The 25,857-nt window shown below is 37.3% G+C and overlaps 1 protein-coding gene and 1 long non-coding RNA gene across 10 annotated transcripts in view; one reads left to right on the forward strand and one right to left on the reverse strand.

The window, feature by feature from the left end:
* The window catches only part of LOC131797796 (kinase D-interacting substrate of 220 kDa B-like), a 31,089-nt gene extending 5,340 nt beyond the window's left edge, over positions 1 to 25,749 (reverse strand). For 2 of the 9 annotated variants that reach the window (XM_059115452.2, XM_066161130.1), the window contains exons 1-16: positions 23,337 to 23,475; positions 20,137 to 20,286; positions 17,026 to 17,136; positions 16,397 to 16,495; positions 15,609 to 15,707; positions 15,307 to 15,405; positions 9,356 to 9,454; positions 8,803 to 8,901; positions 8,472 to 8,570; positions 8,224 to 8,322; positions 6,623 to 6,721; positions 4,578 to 4,676; positions 4,105 to 4,203; positions 3,496 to 3,673; positions 2,403 to 2,570; positions 16 to 2,012 (exon numbers count right to left, since the gene is read on the reverse strand). In XM_059115452.2, coding sequence (XP_058971435.2) covers positions 16 to 2,012; positions 2,403 to 2,570; positions 3,496 to 3,673; positions 4,105 to 4,203; positions 4,578 to 4,676; positions 6,623 to 6,721; positions 8,224 to 8,322; positions 8,472 to 8,570; positions 8,803 to 8,901; positions 9,356 to 9,454; positions 15,307 to 15,405; positions 15,609 to 15,707; positions 16,397 to 16,495; positions 17,026 to 17,136; positions 20,137 to 20,232 — 3,540 coding nt within the window. In that variant the 5' untranslated portion in view covers positions 20,233 to 20,286; positions 23,337 to 23,475. Of the gene's footprint in view, positions 1 to 15; positions 2,013 to 2,402; positions 2,571 to 3,495; positions 3,674 to 4,104; positions 4,204 to 4,577; positions 4,677 to 4,840; positions 4,976 to 6,622; positions 6,722 to 7,027; positions 7,102 to 8,223; positions 8,323 to 8,471; positions 8,571 to 8,802; positions 8,902 to 9,355; positions 9,455 to 12,643; positions 13,040 to 15,306; positions 15,406 to 15,608; positions 15,708 to 16,396; positions 16,496 to 17,025; positions 17,137 to 18,008; positions 18,154 to 18,228; positions 18,251 to 20,136; positions 20,287 to 23,336; positions 23,476 to 25,680 lie in introns of those variants that run through there. The other 7 variants (XM_066161124.1, XM_066161126.1, XM_066161127.1 and 4 more) reach the window with 7 other exon arrangements.
* On the forward strand, positions 9,589 to 23,342 carry LOC136278011 (uncharacterized). The gene is made up of 4 exons (XR_010716156.1): positions 9,589 to 9,719; positions 10,108 to 10,236; positions 15,324 to 15,461; positions 20,974 to 23,342. It is a non-coding gene; the product is annotated as an uncharacterized lncRNA (long non-coding RNA).
* Positions 25,750 to 25,857: the final 108 nt, after the last annotated feature.

Raw genomic sequence — 25,857 nt, forward strand, 5'->3', positions numbered from 1 at the left:
CTAGCGACCCCTCACCTGCAAATGTGGATTTCCCTTGCCAACGCTACCAGTATCAGATTTGTTGCCCGCTACGCTGGTTCCTGAATGCAAACACTCTACCATCTGCCTACGTAACGACGGATCCAAATGCACAGTGCACGGCAGGAAACGCCTCACATCAGACGTGCTCAGAAGCGGATGATGACTGGCGAGGAAAGTCTCAAAATACACAGGGTCTCCGTCCACTGCGCAATCCACTTCATTGATTACTGGCATGGCGGACAATGTCGCCTCGTAAAGATCCTTCAACGGTACATTATCCTGCAAACGGGTGTTGCTGTCCTCGATTAGAAGAACAAGCCAGGATGTCCGATACGGCCATCCATCAACTACACTGACCCAGGCTGCAAGACGCTTCCATGAGTAATCAATACCGCGCGCACGAAGCAGACGACACGTTAAAGAGACGATATTCATGAGGCGTTTCACGCCGAGAGGATTTACAGTCTCGTTGTCAGCAAGCACTTGCGCAAGGTCAGTTGAGATACGGCGACGCTCCTCGAGCTCCAACTCGTGGTCCAAAAGCTTCTGATGATCCAAACAGCGCTCTTCCTCATGAGACTCTGGCTCATAGAGCATGGAGTGATGCAGCTCTAGTTCGGGATGGATCCGACTCGGCACCCCTCCGTTACAGTTATGCAAATCCCGTGATACTCTATGCCCCTGAGGGAGACAGTTGTCACCCTCGTTGAATTCCAACATCTCTCCGTCCCACTCTAGATCGTCCACGGCCACACTGGAACGTGCCATGCTGGAGCGCTCCGCTGCACCTGGATTATCAGTCTGAAGCTCACCTCTCAATTCATCTAGTAGGGTGACAACCCCTGTCGACAACACTCCGGTGTAATTAGACTTGGGTTCAGGAAGGTAAAATGGAAGCTGTACTATGCTTTTTAAATAATCAGACGCGCTGATATGAGACTCTCGCAGAATACTGCTAAAGCTTTGATCGATTGCCCGGATGATGACTCGAGGATCCAAAGCCATTAATATAATGAAAGGCGCTTCAGGATCAGTGAAAAGTAGGTTTACAGAGTCCAGAAGTTGTAACACTTTCGACTGCTCCGAGTTGTCAAGTCCGTCAATTACTATCACAACTCTTGTCTGATGCCTGGTGAATCCATCTACGCAATTTACCAAATCTGTTAAGAGCTCTACCTCTTGTTTCAGCGCGTGGATGAATCCCTCCTCTTTCAAACCCAGCTGTGTGGCTACCACAGAAATTCGCTTCTTCTGCGAGAAAACCAAGGAGTATAAGATTGAGCACAGGGTGGGCAGGTGAATCAAAACCGCCACGCCCACAATCGAAGCAGATGCGATTTCTATGCCTGTTATAACAGAACTGCCCTTCGTCCCGTACACTCTGAAAAACACAAGGCCGATCATACCAAGCGCTAGAATCGCAAGAAATATCGTGAACGTTGGTATACAACAACAGCAGCGTTTCCAGCGCGCCTCTGTCAACGTCGATTCATCATAATCGGAAGGTTGGGACCGAAACACTCTATATAACCTCGTCACGAAAAATCCGAACTCTTTCTCGACAACGTCACATAACGTTTCAATCATTCCGACCAATGAAGCCGCTTCGCTTCCACTGCAAGTCAATTTACTAAAGTCTGTGAAGAGGAAGCGAACTGGCATGTTCGGTTTCGTGGCACTCGGACACGGAGGAATACAAAATACCAGTTGGCTCAACAATTTTACGGTACCCACCGCCTTGGTTACGTAACCGCCTATGCCGCAAGACGGTTCTCCGCGGTTGTAGCGTCTATCTGCCACATACGCGCACAAAAACAGCAGATAACATGTCACGAAAATACCGACTCCTACGGCGACGCCAGCGGCAAGACTCGTAGTTGCCGCGAGTAGAACACCAATCACTACGCAGAACACCAGAAGAATTACAAATATGAAGCGAGAAAAGTGAAACATTGGACGAAGATCTTGATGAGCAAACTCACGCATCTCATCTGAAAGAAACGAAACAGAGACATGGCGTTAGAAATTGCAGAAAAAGAAGGCTGAAAAACTTGGACCGATGTTAGTATCCGAGGAACTACGCACTTACCCGCAATAAGCACTCAATTGATAACAAGTTAGGGTTAATGTTGAGTTAAGGGAAGGGCAGGTGGGCAGTTGCTCAGATATTTCATTGATCGAAAAAAATTCTTGCCTGTGCCAGAGACTAGCTGAGTGCTGTTACCAACTGAGGTGTAACACCGAATGCTGGCAGCGCGAAAAAGATAAATGAGTTCTTTTCTCCCTTAGAGAATCTGACTATATTTGATAAAAGAAAGAACCCAAACGAAAAGAAACAAAAATATCATTCAGTTATTAAAACTATTGATTTCAATTTTTACCTTGCAACCTCCGTAAAACAAAAGATTTGCCGCTCCCCCACCGCGCATACATTCCAACAGTCAGCGGCATGGTGAGCGAAGGCTCGCACAACACGTCCGCTAAAGCACTGGTGTAGATCTCATAACCCATCACTTCCTCACTGTATTTTTTACCCGGAGTAAAAAGACCTGTAAACAGAGTATACTTAAGACTATCTTCTGAACAAAACGAGTCAACTATGATTTTTTAAAAATGATAAGCACATCGTCATAATGAGTTATTTTCAAATAGTGTTATTTGTCCTGTCACAAGCGTGGAGCAGAGAACAAATCCAAGTTCCCGTGATAAATCGAACCCCAAACCTTCGGTCCCCGCGCTCTGACGCTCCACCAATGAGCTGCAGAGAACTCTATAGCGAGTCTGATCATTACCAGAGTTTTAAGATAATGCTCGAGCCCTTTTGAAAGAGAGATCTTGGAACAACATTTAGTTAATTCCCCTTTGGAAATTGGTAATGAAGTCCCACTAACACCAGCAATGCTGTATTTTTCTCACCACTTAAATGTCAACCTGAGTTCTGAAAACGTGTCATTAATTTTTCACAAGACTGCAAATTCCAAACGAAGACTTGAACGAAAGAAAGACTGACTAGAACAGTTGGTAAACATTCAAGAGGTTGTAATGAACTGTGTAGAGCATATTCGGTATTGGGTAAAGTTGAAATAATTGTATTCAAGTTCAATTGCTATGAATCTTCATTTGCGAATTGAAAATCTCTCTCGTGAGAAGACCTAATATTTGAAAGACCTTCGGTAATTTCTCTGTCTCCAAACACATACTCCACATTAATTCGAGAAAAACACAATATGATTCCTAGATGAAAGCCTTCAGATACATTCAACATATGTAGTTGAGGGTTGCGAAACGCAGAACCACCCTGAACACGACGAAAAACACAAAATATTGGTTTGATAGGAAAGATGAACAACAAAATGGAACAAATAAACCAAAAATGAACGAGAATGGTGGTAGATGGAGAAGATTTACGCGGATTACAAAATACACAACTTGATTAGATAAAATTTTAGACAAATAACCCAACAGAAACCTTACCAGTGCCAAAGATTTGCGTCAGCAGACTATGTTTGTGCTGTCTGTCGATATTATACGGTGTTTCTCCGGATTTATTGGGACGATATAAAAGCCGAGCGTCCTTTGGGTTCCTTAACAGGAGTTCGCAAATGCGTCGGTATCTTCCTCTGACGGCAATATGAACTGGGGTATCTCCTCGCTGAGATAAACAAACCCGAGTCAAAACGGGGTCAAGTGAGGCGTGCGAGAGACGAGCTTTCATCGAATGATTGTTTTTCAAGAGAACATCATGTATTTTAATTCGTGCTAAAGTGAAGATCTTAGAGGTTAAAAATGGGTTTGTTTACAAAAGCCTTACGTACTTTTACATTACTACACTAATCTGCTATTCCCGTACTTCACAAAATCTGATTATTGAATTTCACTCCTTACATCGTTTCCTTGTAAATCCATATGGACCAAATCAGATTTCAGCGTAGCATAGAAGAAACATGCTCCACTTGATAAAATTTTGTATTTTATCACCTGCTTTCTTAATAATGAGTTGGAATTGAGAGGAGTGATTACATGCTGATCTCCTCTCCGTGTAGCGTTTTTCGAAACAGGGAACAGGACAAACACATCACGTACCTTATCTGCTACGGAGACACTGGCTCCTTTTTCAAGCAAAAGAGATACGATTGCAGTGTGCTTCTTTTGTGTGGCTCTGATAAGTGGCGTTTCACCGTCCTGCAATAACACAGTTAAAGAGAAGGTAAAAAACACTAACAAAATGCATTTCAATATTTTCTTTTTATTTATCTTCGAATGCGCGAGAAAATCTTTAAGATCAGAGTATGGTAATAGAATCTGCTTGAAAATGTGTTTGTTCTGAAATCTATCTTGTTACCGGGTATCAATGGCGAGAAGACAAAATGGCAACACTTAATTTAAAAGGCAGCTTTAAGCCTCTTCACCCGTGAAAAGAACAACAGAAAAACATGAATTTATGTTAACTCGAAAAGAAGATTTCTATATGACGAGTCAAGTAGACAAGAGTGAAACAGAAGGTGTCCGCTATTATGAATTCCACCTATGAAAACGCATTGAAGCATATTACAAACCTTGTTCTGAGTTTCTGTGTTCGCTCCTGCATCTAGAAGCTCCTTCACAATTAAGACGTGGCCTTTCTCAACTGCATGAAACAAAGCTGTCTTGCTCTCCTGACAAGAGAAATAATTCACGTTTTATTTACAAACACCGTCCATTGAAAGAACACAAAAGCATGCAGCTCAACCACAGCTTTCGTTTACTGATGGATATCTAAAAATAAGCTCTATTTAAAAGGTCCACTGGACAGCACGGACAACAAAACATTGTCATTTACCATTTCTCAATGTAACAAAGAGCTTGACAAGAAAAGGTCGCGTGAGTGCTTAAAGAGATTTAGTTCTGCATCCAGGCTTTCTTAGGAAGTTCATCTACAAAACTACGTCTGTTATAAGAGATCCGTACTTCAAACGTAAATGCTTACACATTGGACAAACATGCGAACTATTGTATTCCATCACATTATCTCACTCTTCAGACCACTATCATTCAAACGCTGTCAAAACAATGCCTGATTATCAGTTTGAATTAAAAATCTTCGCCTCCCGTTGTCAAAAAAAAATCCCATTTGAGTAGCAACGCAAAGATGGCGCGATATGGATAGTTCCGCTCTGTTTAAAGATGTACCAATCTCTGAAAGATTACCTAGTTCGACAAAGCGATGTCAGACGCGACTATTAAAGACAGCGGCTGTGGACTACTTCAAATCGTGAGAAGTCTTGATACGAACACACACAAAGGCGAAATCGATTTGCTCTTAAAAAAAACAAGCAATCGAAACTAGGATGCGAAACTATTTTTAACAAACCTTCCAGAGTCAAAATCTCTTGAAGTTTTTCCGGTATCAAAATAACAAACCATTCCTCCTTTCTGTCACTCTTTGCATCAAAAGCAATGAATATTTTAGCAATATTAATGACTCAACCATTGTACAAGTTATCAGCTTTTCCATTTATCTTAAAATTTTAAAGCCAAGCTGTATTTATTATTCCAAAAAGTTCAAAACTTGCTGTTCAATTGTTTTGTTATCAAAGCCGTTTATTGAAGTAAAAATGTCACCATCTGTGACTCACGTCACGAAATTATTACGATTAAAATATTTTACATTTTCATGCATTATAAGAGAACTATTTGGTTTAGTCCGTCAAAATAAGTCTACTTATTCACTTAATTACTGTTTTAAAAATAATCTGAAATAATCTGGTACTTCTACAGCGACGCCATGCTGTCTAGGAATTAAGACATTAGGTTGGAAAAAAAAAAAAAGAGAAAAAAAACCTTCAGAATAACCCTAAACTCGACAATAAAATAACAGATGACGCTACAAGCTTGGATATATGCTCTGCCCCAGACCAAAAGTTAATTCATTTGTTACATGGGATAAATTAACTACATATGGCAATGCAAGCAAATAGCTCTTCGCGTACGTACCCGGTCGAATTGCATCGGCCTCTGATACGTAGAGCTGTAATTTTTATATCGCTTACTTACTGTAACATTTCAACACAATTTGGAATAAAATTCAAGCCGTGTATAAGGTAAATAAGAGATGCGAACTCTGAAAAGTCGTGTATGTGTCCCCCAAGAGATATAATGACGTAGTACATTCGAAAGTTATGACCAGAGACTGACCTTTGAAAGCCTGCGCGTCTGAAAACGATACTCGAAGGAACGAGACATGAAACAACCGCCAGCAAATTAGCTGATGAAAAATCTGCGATACGCGGCAAGACTACTGTAGTCAAACGAGACGTGAGCGGCATTTATCATCAACAAAACACTCCCTGTGATCAGCACGACACGACTTTAAAACGATTTGATTAAGCAAACAGATTCTATAGAATTGGAACAATGATGTTATTCCTAACACCAGGAGGTGGAAATGAAATGTTTTAGTAAATAAGCGCCATATTCCGCTCGTTTGCTTTTGTTCCTCAGAGCTGATATTACAGAAAACCAAAACAGAATCTGCAAAGTTCATTCAAAACGACTCCATTGTTGCAACTGGGCCTTGAAGCAGCCAATGCTGCGTTCAAAATGTTCATTTTTAAAAACTTACGGTGTCTGCAGCCTCCACATCTGCATATTTGCTTAACAATGTCCGTACAACCTCTAAATGGCCGTCTCTTGCAGCAGATATTAAAACAGTTTCGCCTTCCTGAAAGCAAAACAAAAACTTTCTGTTTAAAACTTCTTATACAACATTGAAGTCACAGACGTTATTGATTCAGAGCGTATCGCTTACAGTTCACGTGATTCTGCAGCTATTTGAAATCATCCAATTTGCCACAATTATTCACATTTCAATCCAAAGCAGTTCCTACATTCCATTGAAACACCCAAAGCGTTGTTGAATTTGCCAAAGTGGTGCCTTATTTTCAATGGCGGGCGTTTCGCTCGCTGCGGACTGCAGACTCAAGCGAAGATGCTTGCTCGAAACTTGAAACTCTTTGAAGCAACTTACCATTGATCGAGGACAAAACCTCAGAATTCACTTTTAAAAACTAAAACTCGCAATAAAACAGCTTAAATTGTCAACAGAAACCGCACGAACAAAAAGCTTCAAGGAAGAACTTAGCTGAGTTATCTATCAACCTCAATGAATATCATTTCAGATCATTATCAGACAAAATTCTGTCGTCTACACTTACAAACATCTGTCCCTGGTTCGAAAACTTTAACCTTCCAATAAGTGGAATAAACCTTGCTCATCCGGTTCACTGTACTTTGAAACCGTAAGAACATGCACAGAAAATCGGTAACAGACAAACATGAACCGTGAATTGAAAGTTCCGGGCAATTACATTTTACAAATTACGCCCACTTCAAGATGGTGACGCAAAAACCACGTTTCATGCAACCCATTTAAATGGGCTCTAAAGGAAATTACTAATTGAATCGAAGCCAAATCTGACCACTAGCTCGAAAACACCTACGCTTTTTTTTTACTTTACTTAATAAAGAGCTTCTCTAATAGGCTGCGAGTACAAACTACTTTTAAAAAAAGCTGCTCTAGACCATAATTCGATATAATTTTCAACCCAAAAATTAGGGGCGTATGGGAAAATTGGTTTCTTCCGGTCGAAAAACGCCTCGAGCAATTGAAAATGGAGAACACACTTATAGTGATTCGATAGACAATTATTTATAATTGCCTCCTTTTAAGGTCGATAAAATATATCTCTAATTAGGGCCAAAGAAAAAAATCTATAGCAATAAAAATCACTTCTCCTTTTCGTTTTTTCCTTCACTTGCATAGAAGAGAAAAATAATCTGTACATGCACACGAGCAGAAATTTACGCAGAAAACAATAACCTCTCCGCACTGAATATAATTATATATCTTGGGTTAAAATCGTTTCCAACAGAACGTGGTTCGACTTAGTGTCTAAAACCATAGCAATCCCAACAGCCAATCAGAAAAAAAGATGTACAACATAACGAACCAATCAGAACTCAAAGTAAACACGTGAACACAGCCTCAAGCGCGGGAAAACGCGGGCATTCAAATCACGCTTGGTTTTACTTCTGCATCTGATTGGTCGAGAGAATGGCGCGAGTTTTCTGCATCAAGCAAGGAGCAAAGTGAAGCAAAATCAATGCAGTCTCTCGACATCCAGTTGAAGATTGCCTAAAATGATTCAAAAGAGGATCACTTACTTTATCTGGTAAATTAAAGTACGCCCCTCTTGCCAAAAGTCGTTGGACGATCTCTTCATGCCCATGCTTGGCTGACCAACTCAACGCGGAATTTCCTTCCTGTTTTCGAATCAGTGAGAGAACTATCATCACCTTAAAATATCTTTTAACTGCTAATCCAAGTTATCCAATTTATTTAAGAAAAAAATTTTGGGGCATGCTCAAAAAGGAATGAATAGACAGTGTTGTCTTTAAAATCTTACTGTTACCTGATCCGTAGCGTTTATGTGCGGTTCCTTTTCCAGGAGACAATCCACTACCTCTGTGTAACCACCTTTTGCTGCCATTATTAACGGGGTCCAACCTCTCTAAAATAACCCAAATAAACTGTCTCATGATAAGTTTCTTCTTATGGCCTCAAAGCTAAAATCACTGCAGAGTACGCCTCAATTTAAGTGTAATACACCGTCAGAATATAAATTGTGAACTTGGCGCATGCATAATGCAATAAAATGTAAAGCAAATGCACATTTGCAGCTGATTGGTTCAACATGAAGTGCAGCATAGCAACAGTATCCATGGCAATGCTAAGTTACTTACACTACTGGCGGTATCGACGTTAGCGTTTTTTGCTACAAGACTTCGACAAGTTCCTAAGTGTCCTTTTCTGCAGCTCCAAACAAGAGCGGTGGTCCCATACTGAAACAAGAAAAAACGAAAACTATTCTAGCCAGAGGAATGCCATTGATTTACAGGACAAGCTTGCAAATGGGAAGTTAGCCTCCTGACAGAAAATTTATCGGGGGAGCAAAAAAACTGGTTTCGGCGAACCGGCTTTTGAAATATCTACGGTTAACTTACAGTGATCCACCGACACAGTTCCACAACTGGGACTCGATCTACGTTAGAGATATCCAGGGGGGGAATTACACTAGACACAAGTTCTGTTTACACCCGGGGACCCAGCCTAAGTTTGAGATATCTAAGGAAAAATTTCAGTAATACAATGACGAAAGCTCAAACCCGAGGACCCGGCCTAAACTGAACATATCCTGAGGAAAAATACGGATACATTGACACAATTTTACATGCGACGACAAGGCATCAATCTTTAGATCCACGCGTGAGTCATCTACACAAACATGTCACACACCTTGTCAGCAGCGTCGGGATTGGCTCCAGCTTCCAGTAAATGATCAACAACCTCAGTGTGTCCCCGTCCTGATGCCCATATAAGGGCTGTCATACCATGCTGAAGAGAAAAAAAAAAGCAAGACATGTGTCACGCCAGGCCTTCACGTGATCGAATGCAGTCTCAGTTGACCAATTAGAAGCAGCCTCGCCCGGGCGATCTTTGGAACTGAGTACAGCGCTCATTGCCGGAAAGAACGCCAAAGGAATTTTAAGAACATTCGTGACCTTGTTAATGTTTTTCAAAATAAGTCGAGATGTTGTCTCTCACAAAACAAATGTTTTCTTGGATCGACTACAGTCAACATCAAATGTCTTCAAACGAGGTAAGTATCAAGATTATATGAAAGTCAAGATTGTTGCCCATACTAGTGAAGACGACATTTGTAACTGCAGTGAATTAAGACTAATTTCTGGCCGAATTTCATTTGAAGTTGCCCGGTTTAGCCAGACTGAGTCGATTTGTTGCAAATGATCTCATTTCCCTTCTAAACTAATGTACAAAAAGGCTGAAATCTTCAATGGTCTTGAAATACCAACCGATAGCAGAAAACGTTCATTCGAGTCGCACACATCAATCAGGTTTCGTGCGAAGACAACTTACACGCATATTATAACACCGCAGAGCATTCACTTTGCTTGTCAAAAGTATTGCTGTTGTCTTTAATTCATTTATCCTCTATATTTATAGGATATTTGTATTTTTTGTATCAGATAGTTGCTGGCCAGCGAATTATCAGAGATCGCCAAAAAGACACTCATAAATTTACAACCGATTGAGGAAAATGACCCGTTCTATATATATTCCGTGCCGGGTCAACTGAGGAAATGACAGAAACAAAAGTAAATGTGTATTTGATTCAAGCGAATTATGAAATAACTCTTGGACCCTTAGAGTGAGTATAAAAAGAAAAATAGTTTTGTGGAAGCCAGAAAGATGCTGGGACGGAACGTGAGGGTCGATTAAAATATTAACTGAAATTTTTTTTAGAATTTTGTCGAATAGCTCGATGTTTTTACCTTCTCTAACGGCACCTGATGTAACTTCCAAATAAAAGATGAAGGAAACGTTGGGTTAAAAAAATAACTAATTTGCTATCAGTGTTTCCGTCCTCAGAATGGACAAAATTTTGTTCTTTTACTTTATTGTTTTACAGATGACAGCTAACAACTGCAAGAATCCTCATGACGCACGTGCGCCGCAGTTATTTTCTGCTCACTAAATGTTTTCATTCACCACGGTCTCTTCACCGTCGCCTTTGTGACCTTCTTTAGGTCTCCAGTATTTTCCATTTGAATGACGTATAGAGGAAAAACAGCAATACATTACCTGTGAAACACACCACAGATAAATTGCAAATAGTATGACCTTCGGCTACTGTTCTCAAATAAATAAACATCAGCTTCCGTTTGGCGCGGAAATATGCTCGAATATTTTTCGGTAGACATATCTGTTTCGTGAAAGCGAACAGATTATGTCCAAGAGGAAATATCATCAGGTGTACCATCGACTTTAATCCAATCTCGAGTGGGCAAAAATATTTCAATATTTCATCACAATGGAAAACGTTCTTCAAGTTGGGACAGTACATCATATTTGCACATACCGTCGAATTTTGATAAACTTACCACAGATTTTTTTCTAGATTATTTTTATAGTTCATTTTAAGTTTATCCAACAATCCTCGAAGTTCCTGTCGATATCAATTTTTTTTTGATCGATACAATGACGTGAAAATCTGCAGCAAAAGTGCTTCCTAATGTATCAGTTGTTCCAATTCCAGAACCAAAGATAATAGCGTTCTATTCGAGATTTTTACGAGAGGGAAAATCCTCACACGGAGATCTAGAAAGTAGAGAAGCTTAGCAAAAACCGTCTGAATGCATGTGCAACACAGCACAATCACCTCTGCTTAGGAAAGTGGATCCATTCAACGTCATTGGATAAATCTTAACCCAATTACAGACATCCATCTGAGAACATATTAGTTTGCTTTAAGATATTTTGAGGATAATAATTTTTTTACAGACTTCCGTCTTTGTTTATAGTAAAGTGTCCGCCAGAAGACGTAGGGTATTCCGCAGAGTTTAATAACAACATCGACTGTAATTGAAACACGCCGACAAGAAACTTTCTCCTTCGTTTACAAGTACATACATTTGCCAAATCGTTTCAAATGCCATAATTTTCGGTGTTCAACTCAAGTTTAAGAAAGAGAATAGAAAGATCCAATTAAGAGTAAAAGGGACACATATTACAGCAAAACCACACATAAATTAAACATAATTTCACGCCTAGGAATACCATCAGCTATAGTACACATATCACCGATCGTCTCCTACTTCACACAAAACAGACAAAAAAAATAAGGATACTCAATTCGGGTGCTATAACTATTTCCACCAAAATCATCACGTTTCATAAAATACGAGTCAATGAAGCAATCTCAAAAAAATACATCTTTTGCAAAGCTGTCTCTAATTTTTTTTCCCGCGGACACAGAATGCGCAGTTCTGCAGTTTCGTTTAAAAACAATAAACGAGGCACAAAATAAAATAAAAATGAAATAAAATAAACACACTCAAATTAATGAGACGAGATCAAAATTATCAAAGCCGCTTTCATCGGAACATACAATAAGGTAAATTAAGAATAAAAACATTGAAAGAGAAGAAAAAATAGCACTCTTCGATGTCCACAAAACGGAGAGCATGCATGAGGTCTTTTGGAAATGAAAACAAGATTTAAGAGAGACAAAACGCCGTACCTTGAAAAATAAATCAGGAAATGTTTTTTAGCGTTAGTGTGGATGAACAGTCTACTCGATGATTGAAAGCGTCAATCTAAGAATTATTATCGAAAAACGTTGCTATGAAAAGGGTTACAAGCACACTGGCAAAAAATAAATTCGTTCTGATATTGGTTTACATAATTCATGCGGTTGTATACAACTTCGGGATTAAGAACTTCTTGGAAGGAAGTCATTTCTTTTCTCAGTTCCTTATAAAAAAATAAATTCCTTACAATAATTAAAATTTGAACTAGAAGCTTGTACGATGATGTATAATGTAAAGTGCTAATGAAAACTTGTGTTTGTGTCAACCAAGCCTATGTCGTTAAAAATCTCTGACAATAGCAAACGCAGTTGTGTGCTAATTCCCTTATATGCCTGGAGATGTCAGATATACTCCAACTTATCACCTAAAAGATATCGTAAGATTTATTTTATAGCTTGTAAGAATGACTTACGTTTAGATGGATTCATCCTAAGTGCTGTCTTCAGATGGTGCCGAAAGGGAGACCAGCTCACGAACAAAATTTTCCGAGTGTAATTAGATTTAACGAGCCGCACGAGATATAACAAAAAATATAGATCTCAATTTGCTCACAGTTCGGTCCCTACTGAACTAAACCCAATTCACCTGCCGAACGAATCGTTAATGACTTTTAAAATATATGCAAAACTAAACAACATCTAAAGACGCAGCGAATGATGACCAAAACGAATGTATATATTGTCTACCCAACTGGATTGCGGTTGAGCGCGACCTGAGGAAGAAACATAACCCGGATTTTTTTAAAAAGCAGAGTTTAAGCAAATCTGTCCGCCGAGCTCGTTTTGAGTGCAACTTGAAATGCGCGGTTTCTGTCGTGGTTTTTTGTCGCAGATCGGATGAGAAGAATCTAGTAAATTCGTCTACGCCAAAGAGCACCTGTCAGAGTATCTTAAGTAACAATTGTTCACATCAATACAGTCCTTCACCTATCAATTCTTTGATTACAAAGAAAAGAAATCTTACTGTATGCTCTGTCAGTATATTCCCGTCGAATTTGAGCTCTCAGATCTGTGGCGCCGATTTAAAAGACAATTGCTAAAACCAAATAACAGAAACCCGAAATGCATTAAATGAATACTGACGCAGATCGCCGATGGAAGTTTTTTCAATTAGCATGCAATTAGAGCAGCGATGGTAAAATATTTATCTCGAAAAACAGCAGCTTAAAGTTGAAACAAAAATTTAATCCTCTTTCACTTAATAACGCAAGGATACGAAGATGTCCTAACGCGACCAGACTACCGGATTTATTTCTGTAGACAAAACTTTCCTTCAAGCGACAACACTTTTTCTAAAGAACGTTATCAATTCAATTGCCTTCAAAGAGTAAGTCATAGGAAGCAGAGAGATAAAAGATTTTATCATTGATTTGAAGTCGAGAGACTTTCATAGCAAACTTGACGAATGCATAAACAACAGGCAAGTGTTTCGGCTTCCCTGGTGAGTGAAAACTGTCATTTTACAAACTTTTTCGAAAGACCGAGCATTATTTATAATTGACAAGACAAAACAAAGGTTTTTGCTGCTGACAAAAGAAACGTTTACTTAACAACTGAATGAACGTATATACAACTTTGTGGTAACAAAAATCAAGCGCAAGATAAAGCTAAATTAAAGAATACTTGATTCCAAACTTGAAAGCAATTCACATTAAATTAAGACAAAAAGAAATGCAATGGTTTGTCCCGAGTAAATATAGCTCTAAAAGAAATTACCACCTTGAGTTGTTCTACGCGGGAAACTAATTACAGCTAGTGCTCTACACGAGACAAATAAATAATTAACTACGTATTGTCGTCGGGTAAACGTACTTCTGTTGCTTCCTGATTTTTTCCCTGTGACGGTTCGCGGCATGCATAAGTCATCAAAACTTCCTGCAAGGAAGCCATGGGGAAGCCGAAATAGAAAAATCAACAATGCCAAAAAACTTTAAGGAATGCTTTCCGTTCTTCCACAAAATCCTAAGTTTTTTTATTCTTAGTTTCATCAATAGTAATTTACGCAAGAGCCGTATTTTTTGAAAGATAAATAGGGAAAAACACTGAATCGAAATTACAGTCGCTTTCGGAAAATTCTCGTCATGGCGCTCGTTTAACTTCTGCACGACATCCAATCAAACAACAGCGCGAAAACGCAAGAGTATTACGAAATTTGTCGTTTCAAGAGAAGGTTTTTTATAGCAACTCTACTTGTGCTGCAAGTTTAAGCCATGGGTTTCAATAAATGCCGTTACTAGCGGTCTACCACCACCGATAAGACCTCTCACCGCCGTCTGTTCAGCCTGCGAGCTGGTCTCCTGTTTGGGTTTCGCCTTACAGTCACACAGCCGCCTATTAAATCATCGGCAGGCGCTTAAGACAAACATTATCAAAACCCCTGGGGTAAAGCACGAAAGTATTTGGTCTTCTCGAAGTAGACTTGAAAGTATTCCGTGATAAGTCAAAGTTTCATAGACAACACTATCGGGATTTTTTAAATAATTGTCGTGTCTATAATTTCCTGATGAATTACAGTAAAATAAACATGCATTGCCGTATTATAAATTAATATTTCCACTGCAAATGTCGCCAAATTAAAAAAAAAAGTTTGAAATATCAGCAAAATAGGAATGAAATATTTAACCATGTCGGGAACAGAACCGTATACTTTTAGGTATTGAAACTCGTTGCTTCATTTAGCGCATGTCAAATGAGATGACGAAATTCAAAACCCAAGTTATTTTCCTCAATCTCTTTCCGAGTAAATTTAAGCGAAAAAAATAAAGGGATCCTGGGCACCAAGCTGCACACAACTTAGGTTTACAAAAAAAAATTTGTCCAGACACAAAACCTTCACAACAGCTTTAAATGTAGCAAAGTACGATTATCTTGGTTGCCAGCCAATCAGAGAAGAGAATCTTCTGCACATGTGACCAGAATGGGTCAATCAACTGCAAGTATGACAACGAAGGTATCCAAAATTCTTTTATAATTTTTAAGCGGATTGGTCCTCTCCATCTTGGGCCCAAAATACTCCTCTCTGATTGGCTGGCTGCTCACATAAGCGTTTTACAAACATTCTAAAATGGTATCTTACTTGTCCTCTTTCGTTAGGATCTGCACCGTAGTCCAACAGCTCCCTTACAATGTCTGCATGTCCCTTGTATGAAGCCCATACCAAAGGAGACCAACCTCCCTATAATAGAGAATATTTTGTTGGTCATGGGATTGTGACAGAGGTGTAAAGATACGGTAGGTGTTCATAAGCTTAATTCCTATAGCTGCAAATTTATACTTCTGGGTAGAGAGGTGCATTAAGAGAGCAGACTCCCTTGCTCAGAACTGAACACAATGATCTTGGTCACTCGTAATGTTATGATTCAGATATACTGAACTTACTAAGTCTGGTAACTGAACTTTTGCTCCATTCTCCATGAGCTCTTTAACAACCTCATAATGCCCCTCTTTGCAAGCTGCAATAAGGGCTGTCCAGCCATCCTAAGATATGAGGAAACTAAACTCAGTTCCAGAATTTTTGAACCATGTTAATTGCCAACATTAATGCTTTTTATTGACGAATCAATAATAAAATTATTGACTGAAATACCCACACATTATTCACATTATTATCATAATTATTATTATTACTTTTATCAAATAATAATCAATTACAAAGTTTTTAAAGTGTTCTTATCTAATATATTCCAAGAGGCTTCCCAAAGTCTAGGACTTTTAGATGTGGGGGGGGGGGGGGGGGGAAAGAGCTTATCAGAGAAGTGAGGTCACAAGAGAGGTTGACCTATGAGAGAAGTAGGGGGGGGGGGGGCTTGGTTAAAACTCACTGGGGGCCAAAATGAAAGTCTTTATTTAATATCTGAGGTCTTGCCCACATTTATTAAATACTGAACATTATAGTATTCATTTCTTTGGTTTAAAAAACTGTGACATTTCATACCAAAATGAACAGGCTTTCAAATTCAAGTTTTGTCCTACGCAACACCACCTTATAACAAGGGGGGTTACCAAAGAAGAAGGAGGTGCCAGAAATTGAAGATAAGATAAGGCAGTTCAATAGAAAGAGAGGGGTTTAAGAGAGTGTCCTAACTGAAATAACTTCTAAAGCAATCATTAAACTCTTCAAATTGAAATACCTAATTATATTTACCAATGGCCACGGCAGACCTCACCTCATCTTGTATATTGAGTTGAACATTCCTCTTTAACAATTCGTGAACAATTTCAACGTTCCCTTTTTCAGCAGCAATAATCAATGCAGTTTGGCCATTCTATTAAAAAATGTTTGATGAGAACTTTTTGTTACTGACTTCTTATTAGGGAGCGACTTTTACCTATAAATAATCAATCTATTAATTCATAGGTTCGTTTGATTTTCACATACAACTAATTTAAAATTACTCAAAATGGACAACATCATTTTCATCTAAACATTACATAAGTTAAGTAAAACTTCATATTTTTCTGACACAGAGAATATAAAGTATTAACTACAAGACAAACAATGGTTCAGTCTTTTCCAGAATTTTTTTGCTGCACAACCTACAATGCACCACTAAAAGGTTGGTTTCAATCAAATGAAAAAATCATCATTCATCCAATGCACAGTATTTCTTGCTTTGCAATTCTAATAGAAAAGCATTTTTGGTCATTTCTCCCAATTGCCATTAATTACCAAGACTCGAATTAATTTTCCAGGGCTCAACAAAGATACTCAGCAACAATTTTCAAGACCTTGTTTTTGTTGGTTTCCTTGTTTGTTCGTTCATTTTTTTCCTTGTTCATTTCCAACATTTCTAACCTCATCTCTCTGCTCCAAATCCACCCCTCCTCCATGCAACAGATTCAGCACATGAGTGCAGCTTCCATCCCTGACGGCATTGAGAAATCCACCATCATTTACTGTCATTTCCTGCAACAAAAGCATATCAACTGGTTGTAACATTAAGTAAATGTTCTAATTTATCTAAAACTCTCAATATTTCTGATCAACTCACAGGAACCAGAAAGCACACCATACACTTCTAACTCAATATTTCACATTCGGTTTCAAAGTTAATTTGTGTGAAATTTCCAAAGAGCCCTAGAGAACATTATTAGAAGTCTCCCAGAAGTAACTGTTTTGAATCCCAGTCAAAATTTCATGTTGGTTTATGTCTGTATTGGAGTTAACATTTAACTTAAACCCACATGATTTGCTTAGTAATTCTCTATTCTAGCTATTATGCTTTCTTTTGAAAATAAGGCATGAGAAAATAGCAGAAATGTTGGCCTGTCTATTCCTATCAACTGAATGTACTGATGTTGTAGAGAACCACCAATAAATAGTTTATCTTTCACATCTTTGACATCAATTCTATATTGTTATTATGTTTCTTAGTACCAACTACAACACAGAATTTATCAACATCTAACAATGGGCTCCTGATAAACAAATTAAAATAATTTAGAGATGTTCTTATTGGCTGCTCTTCATAGAAGATATTACATTAAGCAGTCAATGTTTTCCATCCAAATATATATATAAAAAAACAGAGTTAAGAGTGAAAAACTATAAAAATACTTCTTCGTGTACATATTTATATCCACCATTAAAAACAAACATGAGATTTGTTTTATATCCATTTAAAAGATGCAGAACATTTATAAAAATGTTTAAACATATTTATGCATATAAAATACTTGGGAATAGGAAAAATATTTCAAATTAACACTGATTTCCACAGGCACATCAGAATGTTACTGAGTTAATGGAGGTGAAAATTGAAATTCTTCAAAACTAACTTGGATGATGTGAAATGTATACAAAGTCACATTAGAGGAAGACATGATCACTTGGTTTCAGTCAGCCATCACTGCAAATATATTCAGACAAGTACATGTATGTAAAGGCCAGTAGCTTGTTTTGAAGAAATAATTTGCTCTTTCCATAATCCCTGAATAACAAATACAACTGATTGAGAAACTCAAGACAGCAAATAAAAGACAAATCAAATCACTGTACCTCTGTTTTTCTCTTTTTGAACACTGAAATGCTGTTCAGCACATGAAAATTCTTACCTTTTTCTGTTTTGAGACATTTATTATTCAGCTTTCTTAAATCAATTAATGCACATTGAAACTTGCTAAAAACCACTTTGTGAAAATCCAATTTGATTTGTTGCATAAATAATAAAAAACATCAGTCTAGGAATTACAAGACTGCAAGGAATATTTAAAACTGTTCACCCGTGTTTTCAAGTGACGAAAATTATTTGAGCACATAAAATTTCTCATGAATAAATATCTTGTGCAGTTCACTATGGCCTAGAGATGTGTTTGACCATTTTATCAAAAAATGAAGAGTATGTCAGATGAAGATTTGATAGGCTTGTGATTTTCTAAAAAGCATAATTAAAATTGCATGACTTTCAACTTCAAAGTTGTATTTATCTGATTCTGATTTTTTATAAGCTGCAAATAGTTTTATCTGATTTATTTAATAAGTGTTTTGAATTCAACATCAAAGACATGTGGATCTACCTTTAGGTCATGCTGAGAATTTTTGTATGATTCGTGAGTCTTGTGCATAAGAGATAAGTCTATGAAAAAGAAATCCAATTTAAATCAATTTTTTTTTTGGATCTAACACCAATTCTTGAATGCTTTTTGGAACATTTAAAGAAGTCGAAATTATGGTCTTTAATTAACCTTTCAATCACCATGTGCAGTCAAAATGTCTAACTTCATAGAAATTATAGCCTCCAATAGAATTAATTCATTAACAAAATCATGACATTTTATCAATGTCAATAAAAAGGAAAACTTACTGAGAGCAACAACCTATCACATGATCATAAATTCATTCGAAGTTGTAGTGAATTCCATGGCTTATTGTCATTGTGCATTTGCCTTCTGTGTACAAAAATTGTGCAGATTACAAGAAAACCTTGGCTTCCAAAATTCTACTTCATATTCAATCTACCTTAATTTTGATCTTTCAAGATTAGCACAGGGACATTATCATATTGGAAGCTTTTAAAGGCATGAAAATAATTTGTTATAGTTTTAATTGTATTTTTAGTAATAACATTGTATGACAAGAAAGCAAATTGAGCTTTCTAAATATATACATGAGGAAAACATTTCTATTATTTCATTATCATTGTAATTGTCACCATGGTCATAATCATCACAACATTATTAACAATAGTAATTAAATACTTTATTTCAGTGTCGGAAAAAATAGCAGTTTCCCACTAAGTATTAGCCAGGATACTTAAATATTATCAAGTACCCTCCTTAAATTACAAACTACACCTATACAGCACCTATATTATCAAAAATTCCAAAATAATACTACATTCTTCATCATCATTATCATCATCATCATCATCATTATTATTATAAATATTGTCTAATTATCCATAAAATGATAATTATTCAAGATCTCAAGCCAACTCTGAACATCCAAACTGACTCTGTCCACACCAAACTATTTTATGGAGATCACATGCAAATATCAACTACTCTTGACTAGTTCCACTGATTTATATTCACACTGCAATAAAACTGTCATTTTTACCCAGATAATAATTTAAGTAACATCAAAATGCCGAACAACTTATAGTTTTATCATTACTAAGTTTTCCAGTATTTACCACCATTATATGATCATTAGTATTCAAGGTTGACAAGTATCAATTCTTTATCTTAAATTAGGTATTGTAAATATTTCATTTAGTTATATATATTTAACAGTAAAAAAAGAGATGACCACTAAAAGTATATCAACATCATATTTAGCTAATTATATCACAAAACTTCTCCATAATGTTCTGCTACTAAATGAGATCATTTTTGTCCTTAAAGTGTTAAAAATTACCCAGATTTTAACTGTGACAGTTATGTAGTTATGTTTAAAAATACTTGCCATTCCTACAGAAGAGGCCACATGAATTCTGGTGAGTTGTGGAAATGTTTTGTCATCTTCAGAAAGCAGCTCAGCATGTGGTCTCCAGGACTTCATAGGTCACTTTTATGCAAGATAACTGCTTGCAGATTGACAGAGTTTAATACCACACTGAAAAATTTATTGCACACTTTTATAAATCATCCTTCGATTCCATTATTTTTCATCGTTTAACTAGTTAAGAGAGAAACAAAGAGACTTTTCAGAGCACTGTTTAATCCTGCATGCCTGCAGTTTTTAATTAGGTCTATAAAATATAGAATAAAAACTGTTCAATAATATTATCTCCAAAAACAACCAGAGTATATGCTTTTAGGGGACATATTTTATTGAGCTAATCAAGTTTCAAAATAGTTGAGTCATGATTTCATAACATCTTATTAACCAGTTACTGATTGAACTCCTGTCGGCGAGTGATGTGGGGAGTGGTTATTCATAGCAAAAAATGACAAATATCAGTTCACAATGGAGACCTCACAATTTAGGCACAAAACTGTGAAAAAAATACCCTGTTGTCTTCTGTAATAATTTTATCTTCGAATTCTACAAGCACTAAGAACCTAACTAGTTTATTGAAATCTTTCTCATAGGATAAAAATGTTAACAGACATCGTCTTACCACAGGACAAGCCCAGCTTGGCAAGAATGTTGAATCTTGGCTAATAGAACAGACTTTTTTTTTTTCTGCAATCAAGTTCACTGGCCAAGTCATGTTTAATCAAGCTAACTTAAGTAATGGATAACTTTTTGTAAATTGTCTGTATTGTTCTTGATCAGTTTGTGCGTGTTATTTTGCAGATAGTACTCCAAATACTGCATTTCATGCAAAAAATCTGTCAAAGGAGAACTCCTAAAAGACTTTCCTTCATCAAATTTGAAACAGAGGTATCTGCTTAATTAAAATAGTTTTGCCTTACAAAATACAGAACAATATGAAATACAAATTTTGCTATGTAAATTGTGTAGTGATCATACAAGGTATATCCATATACATAGCGCTTCTTCAGACCACTTAAGAAAATTCTCTCTGTTTTCAATTTAAGAAGCACAAGTCAACTGCAAACAGTGTCTTCTGAATAGGGAAACAGTTTGAAGAATTATAAATTATAATAATAAAGTGTGACTGATCAAAAAAAATATGTTTAACTGAAATATGAATTTACACATTGCAGAAAAAGAAAAGAAATACTGTTTGTATTGTTTTATCATGTCATGGGGTACATGTATGTTGGAAACTTACCTATTTACTGTTGATCAACATGGACTTTACACAACAGAATTATTAGAATAGCTTAATCAAGTTTTAAAATGTTGTCAAGAATCGATGTTAGTGATAGAAATGTCTACCAGGAATGCCAGACAATCGTCGGGAGTGAGATTCTGACTGCAAATCGTTTGAAAATGCTCATGTAAAGATTCAATTTTATAGCAGCCCTGGTTAAAAAAAAATTGACATATGAGATCTGTATTGTTTGCTTGAGGGCCCCGGGTGTTAGGAAGAGTGGGATCAAACAGTCCTTTGTTTTTCCTTTGGTAAAAATTATACATATTGACTGAGAGAAACCAATACGGGTAGAAGACAGTTCGAAAAATCCCTTAATCAGTGGGGTGCTACTATATAAAGGAAGTCTCACGAATAAAATATAAACGACAAAATTCGCTCGACAGGCGACGAAATTAATAATTTTCAAAGAGTTTTCCCTGATAGAAACTTTTCAGCAGAATAATATCTTTAAGTGCCCCTTGATTTGCATCATGATCTATCTCTTCTAAAGTGTATGCAGATTTTTTATTTACTTGAAGCGGGGGCAGCATGTCGAAAGCATATAATAGAAAATAAGTTTCGCCTTTGATGTGTGTTTATGAACTGGAGTTGTTTTCAAAACTAAATCAACACTCCAAGGATACGCTTCAACGACATGAAATAACACATCAATTGTATTTTGACATCTAAAGAGTCCAAAAAGACGCGTTTAAAATATGTTTGTTTACACAAAGGAATAAAACAAGAGATCCGAAATATTTTATCGCGGGATCGATAGAAAAAGCCGTGGAAAGATAATAACTAGAAATTAACATTTGATCAAGATGTACCTCTAACTGATTCCTTCGACAGCTGAACGCTAGACTCACGTACGCTTGAAAGCTTTTCAGTGTAATCACTAAACATAAATTCACATTGCACAAGAGATGACTACGTATGCGGAGTAGTCTCGTGTGAAACATGGCTAAACAAATCAAATCTAACGATTTGGTGACAGAATCATTCGCCAACGAAATCTTTTCAACGCCAATTTCGCTATCAGTTTCAAGAACACACACGCGAAACCACCGTACGAATCGAAGAGACGATCGGTAACCACTAACCAATCAAATATCACGGTCAGCGATGTTTTCCAACGCAATAAATTTTATTTTTCTGCTGTCAACTGAAAAAAAACTATTTTTCGGAGGTGCAAAACTGTTAACCAAGTTGTATCGTATCCTCGTCGACTGCAAGTTTGGCAGGTAGTCCACACGCTATGTACACAACCACCTACATGAAGCTCAAGTTTTCTTACCAAAACACATCGCCAAAGTTGGGCAATTATACAGTTATAGGTACTATTCGGCACTGAGGGGATTTGGAAAAAAAACATACACCATCATCAAACTTGAATTCACGCAAAATGGTTGGAGCACAGGTGAATATCAGACCAGTGCAATCTGCACGGACTGGGTCTTACAAGCTTAGCGGTTTTAAATTTCGTCTCTCGTTGGTCATTTCACAGAATGATTATATTCCAGGTTATGTAGGTCATAAAATTAAGATTTATCCTCTCATTTTGAAACTTTACTAGCGACGTCGGCGTATCAAGAGATTCTCGAGGAAAAAATATAACGTTTCCAACATCTGTCAACAAAGACGCTATAAGAAAAAAGTTGGTAAACATTCGAGACCTTTTAGGCCTTTAAAAATGGTAAGTTGCCCATTATGGTGAGCTGAATTTCTTAATACAACACAGGGAGGTCATTTAAGTGCTGCCTTTCAAAACACGCCGCGCTCTCCAATCAATCGCTGAATATTTCTGCTAAAACATTCGCGAAATCCTCAGACACGAACCCTCGAGTAAAGCACAGTTTGCTTTAAAAAGTTGGCATAATAAAATCATTCTGCTCACCTTCAAGAGTGCCAGATCCTGTACTGAAAAGTATGGATCGGTAGACTGTATGGTATTTATCTCCCCATGAATTAAGCGATGAGAATTTCAGCTGTGCTTCTCTTATTCCAGCCGTCGGAAGCTATGCGATTCATCGCCATTCGCTCTGCTTGCCCGTGAATTAGCATGCGCGAGTGCGGAGTCTTATGAATAATTCAGTGCGGTAATTTTGAACACCAGGGTAGCAGAAGACAAGCTCTCTTCACCTGTCACCTTTATTGTTGTTTATGGGAACATTCACATCATTCGCAAGTTTCTTACACAAACAAATAAATTCACATAAATAGTGAGACACTAAACCATATATTTCAGAGTGGATGTATTATTTTTCCGTATCGCACACAAACCATGATACATTACTCGATTTCCGTCAACTTAGTTAAAATTTTAAAATGTTAAACGTCAAAAAAGGAAACAAATTATGTTATTGAGAATGACGAATTTTTTAGAACAGTAGTTGTGGTCAGAAATATCATATTATTTTAATTTTCTCGCCTTATTTTTCTGAACAGGACTTGCATGTATGATTAATGTGGCTTTCAGGCAATTTACAGCTAACCACATTTCCAACCGCACGCTTTAGGTAGCTTGCAGTCTTAGACGGAATGCAGGTGACTTGTTCTTTCAGTTGCATCTGAATGCAGCACTGTGGAGACCCTGGAAAGTTTCCAGTAATAAGAATCAAATATCCTATTAATGAACGCCAGGTTCATTATAAGCTTAGTATTGTTTTTATCAATGTTTACCTGATAATAAGCTAGGTCTTACATTAGGAACGCCCATTTATATTTCGTCTAGATAAACGCTCTTAGCTCGGGCACTTATCCCATAAAGGCCTTGTAGTTTATTTCATCGGATTTTCACGGCAAAAACATTTTTTATGATGAAAATTAATCATCTCAGCCAATTACAAACGTCAATGGTAGATTCGTATGGAACTCAAATTGGGACTTCTTCACACGGTGGTTTTGCGGGAATCTTACAAAAGCACGTATTGCACGAAAAAGAAACAGAGACGTATTGAAGGTCTTGTATTTTCTAGATAAGCTTCTTAAAACCAGAATAGCGCCAGACATGTGATAATCCTCAAACTTTCCTTAGATTGTCCAGGAAAAAAGTCAACAGACAAACTTATCTGTTAAAGTTAGTGTTATTTTAAAACAACATAAAATTAACCATTTTACTAATAAATGTTATCTTTTAACTCTAGTTTCTCTTTGTTAGAGAGATTTTTCGCTCGAAAGTCGTCCCCAGATTTCCTTTTTCACTTCTTCGTTGGACCAAGCTGGGCTGAAAAGCGTTCTTAGTATATTTTATTGTCCTTTTTTTAAACGCCTTTCTGATCAGTTGCAGAAATGCTTTTTACAGACCCTAGCACAAATTCATCTCTTCTTCAGGTCGAAAAGGTGAAAGCCTGAGAGTTCTGTGGCTTTTATTTTGTTGTGTTAAACTGATTTATTTAAAATAATGTCATGAAATACTAAAACAGGTATGACGTGTTTACTCTACGATCTTGTGACTATTCAGTCATTAATTATTTTGTCAATACAGTATATATGGCCCAAAATAGGAACTGATATACGAAGGGGAAAAAACACCTGAAAGAGCGGTAGTCTTAATTAAAATCGCACCCTGCAGACATAAGAGCGTATTAATTCCTCGTGCATACGACTTTCATTGCTTTCCTTGATTTCTATTTACAGTTCACCCTTTGTTATATTTTCTTTTTCACCCAGGAAATGTCATTTTCAGCTTTCAAGGCTGCGGCGTGGCTGTCGGTGTAACTAAATATCGTTTGGCGAGGACCGGAAGTTATCATTCCTAAGATAAACAAGCTTTGTAAGGGCAAATCAGGCGTTTAGCTTTGATTCAACCGAAAGAATTGTGGATTTTTCAACGCGATAAAAAATTTTCAGCTTTCAATTGTCTAGCGCCTATGTAGTTTTCCGGTCTAAAGGTGAGAACTTTTATCACCCACTCAAGTTAAGGGCAGTTTCTAAGCCTGGTCTTAATAATGCGGTTTTAAAAGGAAACAAATTTACCCGCTGAAGAAATCAAAACTCGCCAAGTGAAAAAGCACATGGATCGATGAAAAACCTATTGTAGCGTCAAGCTTCTATTAAGCCAGCGTGAAAAGTGACAAACGTTGTACAGTTCAAGTACAAATATACAGGTGGGTAAATAAAAAAAGAAGATTGAAAACTTAAACACCAGCAATAAAATAATGAGGCTGCTTAATATAAAGTAACACTACTGAAATAAAGTCAGCAATGTAAGGGGGAACAACTACAACTGTTTCCCATACCTTGATGCTAATAATCTGTTTGGAGTTTTCCACTCGAGACAAAAACGCTAACATACGAGCTACGTTCCCAACGGGCCGCACATGCGACTGAGAGAGGTCACGAGATAAGAAGAATCAAACCGAGTGCCATCTTGCCAGCTTGATGAACCACGCAGATTGAAATAGTGACTGGGGCGA

This window comes from Pocillopora verrucosa, chromosome 14 (assembly GCF_036669915.1).
Source record: "Pocillopora verrucosa isolate sample1 chromosome 14, ASM3666991v2, whole genome shotgun sequence".
NCBI classification, from domain to species: domain Eukaryota; kingdom Metazoa; phylum Cnidaria; class Anthozoa; order Scleractinia; family Pocilloporidae; genus Pocillopora; species Pocillopora verrucosa.